Raw genomic sequence first — 14712 nt, 5'->3', positions numbered from 1 at the left:
GGCTGCCTTTCTGCTGCTTCCCATTTCGTGCCTTGCTCTCTACTGAGCATGGGAATATTTTAAATTACAAGCATTGTGGTGCAGTTGAAAGGAATCCAGTCACTTGGCTTCCCCATACCTCAGTTTCTTTCTTTGTAAAATGCAAGGAATACCTTCTTCACACAGTTGTTGTGAAGCATTTGCGGGGTGCTTTGGGGCATTCAGTGGCTGCTGTGTAACTGTCATTGTCCCTATTAGGAGGCTATGTTAAACTTGTGCGGCGGGGGGGGGGGGGGGGAATCATAACTTCCTGACTCATATGTCTAAAACGTGCACCACGCCACAGCATTCCTTTAATTTTGCTTTGTTTAATTATATTATTGCGGTTCTATGGCACTGTACTCTTCATAAGTTGTTTGAAGGCTGATAAATATGTCTGGATAGGCAAAATGGTTGTTTCTGGTTAGAGATTGTGTACTGGAAGGGTATCCATACACTTTGCTAGATATCGTAACATACATCTTAAAAGGATCTGATGGGTCATTGGACTGATGTTGTGATGCCTTTCCCAACCTCCTCTCGAACACATTATCCGTACACTACAATATATCAGAGTAAAAACTCCCCCTGTTTGGGGTTTGGTTTGATTAAGATGGAGGTTAACAAGATGACAAACTTCTGCTCAACGCCTGGTGGCTCCCTCCAGACTGATCAGCCCACACCCTAGATTCTCCCTCTAGAGAGCCACTCCTGTTTCTGTTATGTCTTAGGACAGGTCTATACTACGGGGCTAAATTGACCTAAGTTATGCAACTCTAGTTATGTGACTAACATAGCTGGAGTTGATGTACCTTAAGTCGACTTATTGCGCTGTCTACACTGTGCTGGGTCGACAGGAGAAACTCTCCTGTCGACTTACCTTATGCTTCTCGTTCCAGTGGAGTACCGAAGTTGATGGGAGAGCGATCGGCAGTCGATCTCGACCCCCAGTGGACTGATTGCCATGTGTTGATCCCCCAGTAAGTGGAGATAAGCCCTTAGTATGTTAATGAGTAGGGCCCTAGCAAATTAACGGTCAATTGTGGTAAATTTCACGGTCATAGGATTTTAAAAATCATAAATTTCATGATTTCAGCTATTTAAATCTAAAATTTCTTGGTGTTGTAATTGTAGGGGTCCTGACCCAAAAAGGTGTTGTGGAGGAGTCGCAAGGTTATTGTAGAAGGGGTTGCGATACTGCTACCCTTACTTCTGTACTGCTGGTGGTGGTGATGCTGCCTTCAGAATTGCGCAGCTGAAGAGTGGGAGCCCGGCTCGGTAGGCATAGCTGCTGCCAGCAACAGTGCAGAAGTGAGGATGGCATGGTATGGTATTGCTACGCTTACTTCTGTGATTCTGTTTGCAGAGCTGGGCCCTCAGTCAGCAGCCACCACTCTTCGGCCTCCCAGCTCTGAAGGCAGCAGCACAGAAGGGTGGCATGGTAAAGTATTGGCACTCTTCTGCGCTGCTGCTGCTGGTAGGGCACTGCCTTCAGATCTGGGCACCCGGCTAACAGCCACCGCTCTCCAGCCGTCAAGCTCTGAAGGCAGCACAGAAGTAAGGGTGGCAATACTGCAGCCCACCACTAAAATAACCTTGTGACCCCCTGCAACTCCCTTTTGGGTCAGGACCCCCAATTTGAGAAATGCTTGTTTCCCCCATGAAATCTGTGTAATATAGGGTAAAAGCATACACAAGACCAGATTTCCTGTACAGATTTCATGGGGGTAGACCAGATTTCACAGTCTATGACGCTTTTTTCATGGCTGTGAATTTGGTGGGGCCCTATTAATGAGTCACCAACCTCAGTGGGCCGATAGAACCAACTTAATTCTCTCTCTGCAGGTTCAACAGCTGGTAACAGGGTGGGCTGCTTTAAGTGAACATTGCCTGCCTTTTTCAGACTTACAGAGCTCTTCTTCTCTAGACTGCTGGTTTGAGGCCAGGCCTGGTCACTAGTGATTTGAAAACTATTACTGTCTGATTGCTGACCTACCTGAAATTAATTTAGTCTGTGTAGGTCCTTGCTAAGTCAAGGAAGAGAGGGCCAACTTTATTTATTTTCAATGAGACAAAATTAATTAGTCATTTGGGTTATGTGCTTCATTTTTGTTTTTTAGCTAGGAAAAGATAAACATTTTTCCAAGGGAGGTCCAGTCCTTTCCAAGAGAATCAACAGATTTTCCCATTCCTGCCTATTTATTACCCCAGTGTCATTTGTCATAGCTTGTCTGCTTAGGGTAGATGCAACTGCTTCTGGTACCCATCAGCACTGCTCAAGAATGACCTGAGATGCTTCTTCCGCGCAGGAGCTGACTTTGTAGTGCTCTGTCCACTCCAGGAAAACCCAGGCATTTGGGTACCATGTTTAGTACCCAGAGCCATGATCTCCCCCATGGAAGTGCATAGTGATGCCACAAGATTGGTCAATCCATTTTTAAGACTAAATATCAGAGCAAAATTGCTACACTCTTTACCACTTAAATAGCGTGGCCAGAGCACCTTATGTGCAGCTGTGTATTGGGTTGTCACATTGCTGGGTTCTGAAGAGTCACCTTTCTCCCTACCAACGCCTATATTCCGCTCCATGTAGAACTTGCAATGGTTTTACTGCATTTTTAGTCCTTCTTTGTTTGTTTGAGGCTATGGTAGGTGCAAAATTTCAGCTTCCCTTCCTGGAACTGGAAGATGTAAATTAACTTTGTGCCACCAATGTTCCACTTTTCTGGCACGTTTTCTAGCTGTGGCTTTGGAGTGAATGGGTTAAAGATATTTTTAGGACTGAGATGTTTGAAAATGCACCTCTAAAAACATTCAGAAGCCATGTTTGCCCATTTGCTTTGCAAAGCAACATCAGCGTTGATCAGGGACTGATAGCATAAGCTTTTCTGCAGTCTCAGCCTTTGGGGAGAGCTGCAACAAAAGGTGCTAAATTTATAGTTGCAGACATTTTTCCACCTTTTGTCAGCAATAACGGGTGGTAGGGCACCTCATCCCCTTTTCAGTTGGCTTTGTTATTAATGAGTACAAGGTATTCTCACTGCGTACATATCAAAGCTATTGGCATTGACAGAGCTTATTATATGTGCCCATTGAGGGAAATATACTTGGAAGTTTCAGACTTTGATTATTGACCATGAAGCAGACTTCGAATTGTTTGTCTCTTGTCTGCTGCTGATGTTGGAGCAGGCTGAGATTGGAAGTCTCTGAGAAGTTTGCCACAGCCCAAGTGCTTATCCATAAAAGTAAGCGGCAACCTCCATTTGATTGCATAACTCCATGCATCTGTAGTAGTCACTAGAAGTATAAGCACTTTTTGAAAAATTTCTCCCAGAGCATTTTCAACCACACTCCCAATCTTTCGTAAGCAAGTAAATGAGATCTTGGGAAGAAATAGTGGAAATTGACATGAGTTCGCAGAGAGATTTGGAAGACTTCATTGTATGGTGTATGTAATGCAGTGAACCCTTTTCCTTTTCCTTTTAAATTCAGACTTGCCCGTTGCCAACTGTGTCCACATATCTATTCAGGGGACACCATCATAGGGCCTGATCACATCAGCCACACTATCAGAAGCTCATTCACCAGCACATCTACCAATGTGATATATGCCATCATGTGCCAGCAATGCCCCTCTGCCATGTACATTGGTCAAACTGGACAGTCTCTACATAAAAGTATAAATGGACACAAATCAGATGTCAAGAATTATAACATTCAAAAACCAGTCGGAGAACACTCCAATCTCTTTGGTCACTCGATTACAGACCTAAAAGTAGCAATTCTTCAACAAAAAAACTTCAAAAACAGACTCCAACGAGACACTGCTGAATTGGAATTAATTTGCAAACTAGATACAATTAACTTAGGCTTGAATAAAGACTGGGAGTGGATGCATCATTACACAAAGTAAAACTATTTCCCCATGTTTATCCCCCCCCCACACTATTCCTCAGATGTTCTTGTCAACTGCTGGAAATAGCCCACCTTGATTATCACTACAAAAGGTTCCCTGCCCCCTACTCTCCTGCTGGTAATAGCTCACCTTACCTGATCACTCTTGTTACAGTGTGTATGGTAACACCCACTGTTTCATGTTCTGTGTGTATATAAATCTCCCCACTGTATTTTCCACTGAATGCATCCGATGAAGTGAGCTGTAGCTCACGAAAGCTTATGTTCAAATAAATTTGTTAGTCTCTAAGGTGCCACAAGTCCTCCTTTTCTTTTTGCGGAAGCAGACTAACATGGCTGCTACTCTGAAACTTTTACTGAACTAGTCATAGTTTTATCAGAAAGCTCAGTGGACCTTTGTACTCATACTTTCTTTAAATGTCTCTGCTGACCTGTCCTCTTCCTTCCATTTTGCCACTTGAGTCCTGTTATCCCTCCCCAATTTTCTCTTGCTCTCCATTTTTCCTGCATGATTTTCCTCTTAACCTTAGCGTTGGTTTCTATACTCCCTTCTCTCTCTATTCTTCCATTTTGTTTCCCTTCTGTTCTCTCCAGTCAGTCTCATTTTTCTTCTTTCTCTGCATCCCAACCTCCTTTTTTCTTTCCTTTCTGCTCTTTGCTCCTTTCTTTCCTCCTCTGTTTCTCTTGTTCCTCGCCTCTATTCCCTTGCCTTGAACTCTCTACTTTTCTGTTACTGCTTTTTTCTCTGAAGGGTAAGGTTTCCAGAAGCCACTGACTGCTCCAGAGAGGAAGTATGGTCTGGTCCTAGCTCACGATTCCTACTCCATAATTGACCTCCCAGATCTAAAAAAATAGCAGCATCAGAGCAGTGAAAGCAACCATCCTTTTTATACCTTTTGTTTTTTGTATGGGTTTTCACAATGTGTTTCTACACTGCAAGCAAATAGTATCGAGATCACACATCTGTTATTCAACCGTATACTTTATAGTATATATACATGAGGATAGACCTTAGGCATCTCTTTTCCCTCCAAGCCCCCTCCCCCACAAAATTCATTCTCTTCTATATTGCTTTTTTCTTGTGGTCATCAGAACCTGTGGAAATTATATTCCAAATTTGTCAATGACTGAAAAGCGCACCTTTTATTGGTAAAGCAGTTTTTTAGTCAAAAGAATGAATTTAGAAAGCGAATTGTGCTTCGTGAATGAGTGACTGGCAATTAATACATGTCTGTTGACTTACAATCCTGTACAGGTGATCCGGAAAGGCTGGCTTACCATCAACAATATCGGCATCATGAAAGGGGGGTCCAAGGAGTACTGGTTTGTTCTGACTGCAGAAAGCTTGTCCTGGTATAAAGATGATGAGGTAAAGACACAGTTCGTTTGCAGACATCAGTCACTCTGGTATTCATTCACAGCTCCTAATGTTAAGATTTTAACTTTGTTTATACTGAATTTGCATTTAGTATGTATTCTCTCTTGTAATCTAATTTAGCACTTCCTTAGTGTGATCCCCGCTCTTGCAGTTCTCAGTATTTCTTCTGCTTTAAGATCCGACTGAAATTTCTCTACCAACTTTTTGGGAACACTAATTATTTACTCTAGATCTTTAACGCTTACTTCTTTTAAGAGTCAAGATAAGAGAATGTACCAGACTTTTCTGGTTGCTATTAGCTGTTTCATTTGGATTTCATTACAGTTAATGTGTAAGTTAGTCATAAAGTGTCAAGTTGTTTTCCCCATCATCATCATTTCATCCTGGAGCTTCTTTGTAGACACTGGGAACAGTGCAGTATTACTTGTCTGTGGCTTGTTCTTCCATCAAGCCCAGCCTGGTCACATTTGTGCATATGATGTCCTGCCATCTAGTTGGTTGTCAGCTTCTAGGTTGGAGTAACCTTGGTTTTCTTTGCTTTTTCTTATGATTGTTATTTCCATAAGCAATTAAAATTAGATATATTTTGTAATACAGCTAGGCTTTTGCCTAAAGTTGTGAAATGTCTAAAATGAAGTAGAAACATTTCTAGTAGTGTTAACTAGATTTTTCAGCTTGCCGTACTGATGATCAGATATAAAGGTACCTTGGTAAGGAATACCATTGTTAATATGAATGAATTTGTAGTTAACAGGCAAGAGCTAAAGAAGGACATTCCTATAATATGATATTCAGACTGTGTCCTCGTTTGAACCTGTTAGATAGCTTTGGATATTGACTTGTTGCGATCCAGCCTGCTTAGATGTGATTGTTGGATTTCTAATGGTCTCAGCAGTGACATAAAGATGTTAGAAAAACGTTTTTGCTTCCATGCTTGAGGATGTAAAACTACCTAAATATCCAGGCTTACATTTTGAAACCCCTCACCCCCACTACTCTACAGTAGTCCTGTTCTTAATTTTTCTTAAATAAATGTTTAAGTATGGGACTCTTTGTTCTGTGCTTGAATGTCTTCAATTTAAAATTAGTAGGGTTGACTGAAAATTTTACATCGACTTTATTTTCAAGTGAAAACCAGGTCTTCAGTTACACACAAATTTTCAGTGTGTGCTTTCTTCATATGTTTGTATTTTCATCTGAAACTGGAACTTTTCAGCCAAAACCCAAAATGTTTTCAAATTTCAGCAGTTTTCAGTTGGAAAGATTTTGGGTTTTTCTGAAGAAAATTTCATCTTTGGCAGGGGGAAAATGTTTTTCTAGCAAGCTCTAAAAAGTCAGTTTCCAACGTTTGTCTTGCTCGTTGTTGTCACTGTTGCCTCCCTTAATTTTTTTGTTTTTACTTTATTAATATTATACTTCAGCATCCTTGCTTCTAGATACACTGGGTAGAAATCTTACAATGCAGTTTCTTTACATGTAACACATTGTGTCAAGGCCTGGCCCCTGCAACCACTGAGTATAGTGCTTGCTGCCACAAGTAGTGACTTTAGTAGTAGTGTTTGCAGGAGCTGGTCCTTATTTTTAATCCCCAATTTTTGCCTCAGATCCCTAAATGGCCCCCTTCAGGATTGAACTCACAACCCTGGGTTTAGCACGTCAATGCTCAAACCACTGAGGGAGTGGGGAGGGATAGCTCAGTGGTTTGAGCATTGACGTGCTAAACCCAGAGTTGTGAGTTCAATCCTCAAGGGGCCATTTAGGGATCTGGGCCAAAAATTGGGGATTGGTTCTGCTTTGAGCAGGGGGTTGGAGTAGATGACTTCCTGAGGTCCCTTCCAACCCTGATATTCTATGATTTTGGGATGGATTCTTCTAAGAAAATCTACTGTTAATTGACTAAGTCCATTCTTCATGCAAGGGGAAAATATACAGAATATGAATTAAGACTGTAGCCATGTCGGAAAGTATATATTCAGAAGTTATTAGACCCCTTAAGTTGCTTTGAAGGCTATGATTCATTTTTATTGAAGCTGATGAGACTGGACTGAAAATGTAATACCCAATTTAATGTATTTTTAAATGTCTTAAGTAATGTATGTTTGCAGTTTGTAGCCATCTTGGTCCGAGGGTGCGAGAGAGATGAGGTAAGTGGGGTAGTATCTCTTATTGGACCAGCTTATGTTTGTGGAAGGGTCCAGCTTTTGAGCTAAGGAAGAGCTTTATAAAGCTTGAAAGCTTGTCCTGTCCATCTACAGAAGTTGATCCAATAAAAGATATTGCCTCACCTACCTTGTTTTGTAAGTCACATAGAGCATTCATATTTTCAATTTCCCAATACTTTGTAGGAGGTGAATTCAATACATTTCAGACTTGATTATGGAGCAAATCTTATGACTATATTAGCTATTTAAAACACAGTAAAGTTGTTTTTTATAAGGTAAGTAGAGATATTTCTCATAGCAGGTTCAGATGGCCTAGGTTAATATTTAGGAAGGCTATTGCTTGTTAATTATAACTGAGGGACGGACTTGAAGACAGATTTACTGTTTTCTGCAGTTTGTTCTTATGAACTAATCATAATGACAGATGAGAGAAGCAGGAAATTTTTTGCTTTCACTGATTTTATTCCACTATGACAATGACTGAATATATTTTTTTATTCTTTCTGTTAAGAAATAAAGGTCTGGGTTACTTTGTGGTCTAAATCTTAATAAAAGAACATTATCTCACTGCCTGTACCTGTTGCTGTTGGCCCATCCTTGGCCTACCATTCTCTTGAAAGAGCATTCTTCAGGGGAATTGAAACCTTTCTTTAAAACAAGCATGGAAATAACAAAGGGACATGCTTTTAGGAGGGCACTGTTAAAAACCTATTTTTATATTTCGATATATATTCTTTTCTATGAGTTACTGGTAACAAGACCGGTAACCTATGATTAGGATTTTTCAAAAATGTCAATGAAAAAAATTATGGATCTAACTTAAACTGACAAAAGCAGGCATTTTAAATGCTAAAATTTCCACTCTGTCTATAACTTGTCGTCCTCTGCTTAGATATTATAGCATGCGCACAACAGAGGTGATATGCTATTGTGAGGTCCCTAGAAGACCCATGTATGACAGATGAGGATGAGCAAGGCTAACCTGGAATTTCCTTGACTTTGATTAAGACTTGTAGGAAAGTATCTTCAGTGTAAATATATAATTCTCATTAATGTAATCGGTTGTTACCTACTTGCTTGAAAAGAGGATCATTGTTAATAAATCAGAAGGAAGGAATTGAGGACTACAGTGGAAACTTATGAGAAGGCAGTTTTGTCTTCAAAATACTGCAGGGATGTTGTTTGGGTTACTTTATTATGAGATCATAAAAACAGCATTCAAGAAATCAAACTTATGGGTGTTTTTGTGAATGTGCAAGTTTGAAAACAGGCGTGTTGTATGGCATTTTAAAAATTTCTTTGAAGAAAATAGAGTGGTGGTTAATACTCTAATCATAATGTAGAAGTTACTGAAACTCCTACAGACCAACATTCTGCATTATATCATGGGGAAATTCTGTTGTCTTTGACTTGTGGTAACAAATCACTTGTTTGGTTAATGATGACGCCAGAACTTCTCTGTGGAACTCTATAGCCTTGTATTATATGTCAGCCTTCTCTTTATTCTTATCATACGGAAGGCCTTGGCATATTATTGAAAGGTAGTGCGGTTAAATTAACCAGTCTCACTAAGTGCTGTCTCAGGTACTTAGAAGTACCTTAAAGATGGTTGGGAATTCTTGAGTCTTCTATCTGTGTTCAGTGGGAGGCTTCAGAGTTCCCGAAAACACTTTTGGAAGCGTCTGCTGCTGTACTGCATTAATCAAGACTGCTTACTGAGCTAGAGCCTGAGAACTTATGAAGGGTACTGAGCTTCCTGCTTGTTTGATGTTCCATGAGAACAGTTAAAATCGAGGACGTGACCATTGTGGTACTTAAAAGACTAGCAGCCTGCTTCACAAGAGCAGGAGATGTGAGCTCTGGTTTCCTGAACAAATTATGTTTTGTTTCCCTAAACTTTCTCTTTAGTTTCAAATGGATATGTTATTTGTCACTTGCTGTCCTAAACTATTCATTATGGTTGCTGTGTACTGTTGTATTTCACCCAAAGACTGGTGGCCTTCAGCAGTGTATGAAATGATTTCTGAATTTAGGGATTTGAATTTTGAGTAGGCTCTTCACAGATGAGCACAGTGAAAGCACATAAGGACGTCACTTCCCCTTGTGCCTCCTAAGCAGATGCCAGTCACTACTGCAGTCCTTGCAGATGCGTGAGCACAGTGTCCATGTAAATCTAGTCTATGGCAGTGTTAACCTCTCCAGAGGGGGTGAGGAGAAGGACCCATGGTCCCCCTATTGCTACACTAAGCAGCAGAGCTGGCTGGCCATGGAATCAGTGTACATTGCACCCCATTAAAGAGTGTAGCAGCAGCTGTGCTCTCCCTGTATGTCAGGGAGCTCTGAATTATATTGTGCCTTCTTGGGGTACAATGCCTGCTGGGACAATGTAGCTGTGCAGCTCCTCTAATGTAGGCATGTGCCCATAAGGAACAATACTAACCATGCTTTGTATAGTCTGGGACTTGTTTTGGGATGAAAGGCATCCGAAAAATGTAAGCAGGTATTGTACTCTCCTGCTATTTGAAGAAGCTTTATTTGTTGGCTGTGGGCCTTGTACTAAAGAACCCATGGTAGAATTTATTTTGAAGTAACTTACTTTGGCAAATAATGCATTTCCGTAAGAATGGATTTCAAAATTTGTTGTCCCACTTGCATGGATAAGCATAAAGCAATTTATTTCTATGGGTCTTTATTGATATTGTTTTGTTGCTGTTCAAATACATGTACAGCATTTTTAATCTTAATGATCGTTAAATGAGAATCCGAGGAATAAGGTCTTTTTGTACTCCTGGTGAAAACAAAAATATGAGTTTGATCAGTCTTCAGATACTAGGAAAAGTTTGTAGAAAGCAGAAGAACCTTGCTTGTGTGAGTGACTGGAAGGTCCATTGTGAATTAGGCCCTGCAAACACTGATTTATATGCTTAAAGTTACTCAGATGAGTAATCCCATTGATTTTTAAGGGGACTATTCGCCTGTTAAAAGTTAAGCATGTGTAATAGTTTGTGTAGGTTTGGGGTCTTATTGAACAAATGAGTGCAAGGTTAATGCAGTCATTTATTTGACTAGTTTTAATTAGTACAATAAGTTATAACTTGGATAGTCTGCAGTATATTTTGTAAAAATAGTGAAGTCTTAGTAATATGAGTTAGCTCTCCGCTATTATTACTTTGCCAACAAGGGGGAAAGAATGTGGGGTTTTGTGTTCAAATTCTAAGGTTTGTGGATAGAGCAGTGAGAATTAACAAAGTTCTGCTGCAGTGTGACTTGGGAGAGGGGCTGAGGAGAGCCATTCTCCTTTGTGAACCTAATGTTCTTTACTGCAGACAAAAGGATGCACTTTGTAAAAAATGTCCCATGTTTAATATGACACTGTCAAATCCTGTATTCTCTGGAAACCCAAAACTTCCATCAACTTCACTGGCACCCTTTGGGGTACAAGGAATGCAGAGTTGGACCCTTGGCTGAGACCACTGAAATTTGACTTATTTCTTCCCTTTATTTACAAAATCTGTATTTTTTTTTTTTTTGGTTTCCAAATCAAATGCTTCATTTTTTTAAAGACAAAAATGCTGTCAACATTAGTGAGGAAATGTGTATTATTAATTTAACTTACAATTGAGCTACAGTCGTAAAATAATGTGCGTCTTGTGATGGAGGACAGAAAATGAGTGAGGAAGTGGATTTTTCATTGTTCCGGAAGGAAATAAAATCCCACATACTAAAGAGGGGAAAAATATTCAGAAATCTTATGGTGTCCTTTTTAATAGCATTTACTAGCCAAAGAATAACTTCCTCTTTTTGTATGATCAGCATGTATACAATTAATTTTGCATGATCTAATAAAATTCGAGTCATTCATGTGCTGTTATCAAAATATATGTGAGAAATGTATTTCGTCTTCCCATTTGCAATGGTGCCACAAAGCAGGGTACAAGTAAAATTCATGGTTAGTGAGTTAATCAGAACAACTAGGAAAAGAGTACTATTGAAAGCACAGTAAAAATTTCAGCAGTGGGTTTTATTGTATTTGATAGGCACCGTTCATTTTACTCTGGGTGGATTTCAATATGCTGCCCAAGTTAATAATAAAAAGTACACATGAGTTAATTATTGAACCAGCAGACTTAAATCCGAAAGTGACTCTTTGCTGTAGCTCTTGGTGAAGATGCTATAGTCTGTCAGAGCTGATCTCTCATTGGCTGGTTGTCATTCAGGCTGGGTTGTCATGTGACTGCCTGTCTGTGCCTGCTGTACAGGTGAGAGGATGTTCTGCACAGCAAGTGTAGACAGGCAGACACATGACAACTCCGTCCAGCCAGTCCCTTGGATCCATCAGGGGGTCCTTTCCTCACCGGCTGATAAGAATCAGTCTGTACCATTCCAGATTTGGGGACTTTGTTGGGGGGAACACAAATAACAGAATTAAACTTTAAAACATTCGGGAGCTGTGGAACAAGTACGACGTTTGACTTTATTCATAAAATATGCATTTTACATCAGTTATAATTGTGCTGACATGCATATGGGATAGGATTTCAACAGAATGGTCACATTAAAATTGTTAAGAAGAACAATGACTTAAACCATGGTTTATTTTAAATCCAGTTCATACAAGCGTTTTCCCAGATACTGTACTTGCACAGCGTGTAGTAATTTAACCAGATGTTTTTACTCTTCTTGGAAACACAGAAATACTGAAGTTCAAGATAAAGGATATGTTTATACAGTAAATATTTTCGAGGAACAGATAAGTACCATAAACTTAAATACTGAAAACAAAACCAAATAATTCTGTATAGATGGAAGCAACCATATGTAGAATGTCCCAATAAAGAATATTCTGGAAGGAGAGAGAATGTGTGTGTGTGTAAAAATTTATGTGAGGCTTTTGCTTTGGAACAATCAAAAGGAGCATATTTCACTAATACATTGTTTAGCATATAATTTTAATTCCTATTCCTTTCAAAATGTGTACTTTTTATATGTGAAAACCAAAATAAAAGAGCAGTCCTGGGCTTAAAATATAGGTCTTTCAATTAAATGTAGGTTCTGCTACAAAACAGAAATGTGCAAACAAACACCTTTCCTACAAAAGGTGTTGCTTTGCTGAAATGTTACACATGTAAAGCACCAAAATACACTTAGTGAAATTTGACCTACATTTGAAATGCCTTTCAGTAAATTATTGATGTTGCCGTAATTTGAAAAGACATTTAAACCTCAAACATTGGTTTCTACTAAAAGATTTTTAAAGAGAAAGCTATATCAACTTTTATACAAATTAAAGTACTCTGTTTTAAAATACTTTTCCTTAAATCATTGCTGTTCATTTCTAGTATATTTAGATGTTTCTAAAACATATGTTGTATTTATCTGAAAATTGGTCGTAAAAAGGCCTGAATTTATCAAAGGCAAAAGCAAATATTTTACAATTTTAAAATATACTATATAAATAATTATAAATTATGTTACATCATGTAATAAATTTGATATAAATCTGCTGTAGTGTTCTGGTGCTAGTTACTAGATTTCTATAAAGCAAACTGACACATCTATAGATAATAGATCAGTTTGAAATTTATGAATCACCAGTCTGATTTAAATTTAGCAAGTTGGAATTAGGTCTATTTTTTTAAAACTAAAAATTACAATACATAAATAGCCAAGTCAGATATGACATATTATGTCTTAAGCCTTTTCCCATTCTAAGCCAATGTACATTTATTGTGGTAAAACACAATAGTTAAAAAAAGCGAGTTCCAAGTGAAATTAGAATTGAGTACTTTTGCCCTCCTACAGCTTGACCATTTTAAAAGGAAACTTAAAGAATAAGATCATAATGTGGACTAATCAATTGCTTTCATGAAAAATAAGTGACATATCAGTTTTAAGAGCAGTGTTTCTTTGGTCATTGAAAGTTTCAGCTGCTTTAGTATGTAGACTGGGTGCTCAAAATCTTTACACGGTGGGAAAAATTAGCTGTGTTTGATTTGATATTGTGCTTTCTTGGAATGCCAAAACAATTGTGCAGTAAAAATACCCTCTGGGAATCAATAACACAAGAACGTGTAGACCACATTAGCCTAGAATATGGACTAGTGTCTATGAGCAGGTATTGGGGTGCCTGAGTGGGGAGGAAGGTGTTATGGGAGAGTGGCAGTTGAGTTGATTTGTGTTTTGTAGTCAGTGATTATTGGCCATACAAAGGGAGACTTCATCAACTAAAATGGACTGAGGGTTATAAATGTAGAGTTGATGCAAGTGTGTTTTGCTCTTTATATTAAGCAGTTCATTTAGTACTCCATATGACTAGTCTATTATTGTCAATTAATAAGTATACGTTATTAAAGAGACACCCGTGGTATTACAAAGATCTTGCGCTGAACTGATAATAGTACTTCTAAAATGTGGCTAAAAATTTCTTTGTACGATATACCAAAGGGCACAGTAAACTCTACGATTTATTAGGTAAATATAGATTTTAAAGGTATTATGGAAGCATAGAAATATTTTGAATTACTAATAGTGAGTAAGGAAAAGAAAATTCAGAAACAGAAAGTAGGTTTCTGTGCACATATATTAAAACATCATTAATAGGTCTGATAACTGTGAGTAGCTGGCAAATTCAGAGTTAAGACAGAAATGTATTTGTAACTCATTTTATGCATATTGCAACTACTACTAGTCTTTGTCCAAGTGTGTGGTTTTAGATAGTTTATACCATGTAGCACAAAATGCAATACTAAGGCACGTTGGAGTGAATTAAGAAGTTTTCCAACCTTAACTGTGGTATTTCCTGTCTCTTGCAGGTTAAAGCCTTAATATTATTTTAACTTGGAATTTTTTATGCAGCACAGTTCTAGTAAGTAAAACTCTTTGCAAGTCATGGTGAAGGCTATGTTCTTGGAGAAGGAAAAGGTGGTATTCCTAAAAGGGAAGACTTCATCTAATTTTTTTTTTTAAAGACTAGAAATTAGATCCTCTAGGAAGTTGGTGTCTTTTTTATTTATTCTGCATTCTGATTAATAGATTTGATTCCCCACCCCCATTCTCATCACCTTTTACCATTTAAAATATAGAGACGTTTGAAAATGCTGGTATTTGACTTTTTTTGTTGTTGTTGTTTATAATAGTTCCCACCGAGCAATGATACTTGGGTGGTCTGGAGAAAAGTGTATGTGTGTGCGCTGAGAAGGTAGTATCTTTTAGTCTTCCAAAAATATGGACACATTAGTC

General features: G+C 38.6%; 1 protein-coding gene across 16 annotated transcripts in view; it reads left to right on the top strand.

Annotated features, from left to right (window-relative positions):
- The window catches only part of DNM3 (dynamin 3), a 304267-nt gene that overhangs the window by 126411 nt on the left and 163144 nt on the right, over positions 1 to 14712 (top strand). For all 16 annotated transcript variants that reach the window (XM_084637835.1, XM_084637834.1, XM_084637825.1 and 13 more), the window contains one exon: positions 5189 to 5302. In XM_084637835.1, coding sequence (XP_084493961.1) covers positions 5189 to 5302 — 114 coding nt within the window. The remainder of the gene's footprint in view (positions 1 to 5188; positions 5303 to 14712) is intronic.

Source organism: Lepidochelys olivacea, assembly GCF_965140295.1.
Source record: "Lepidochelys olivacea isolate rLepOli2 genome assembly, chromosome: 8".
NCBI classification, from domain to species: Eukaryota; Metazoa; Chordata; order Testudines; family Cheloniidae; genus Lepidochelys; species Lepidochelys olivacea.
The sequence above is the reverse complement of the archived record's forward strand: the minus strand, read 5'-3'. Positions and strand labels throughout refer to the sequence as shown.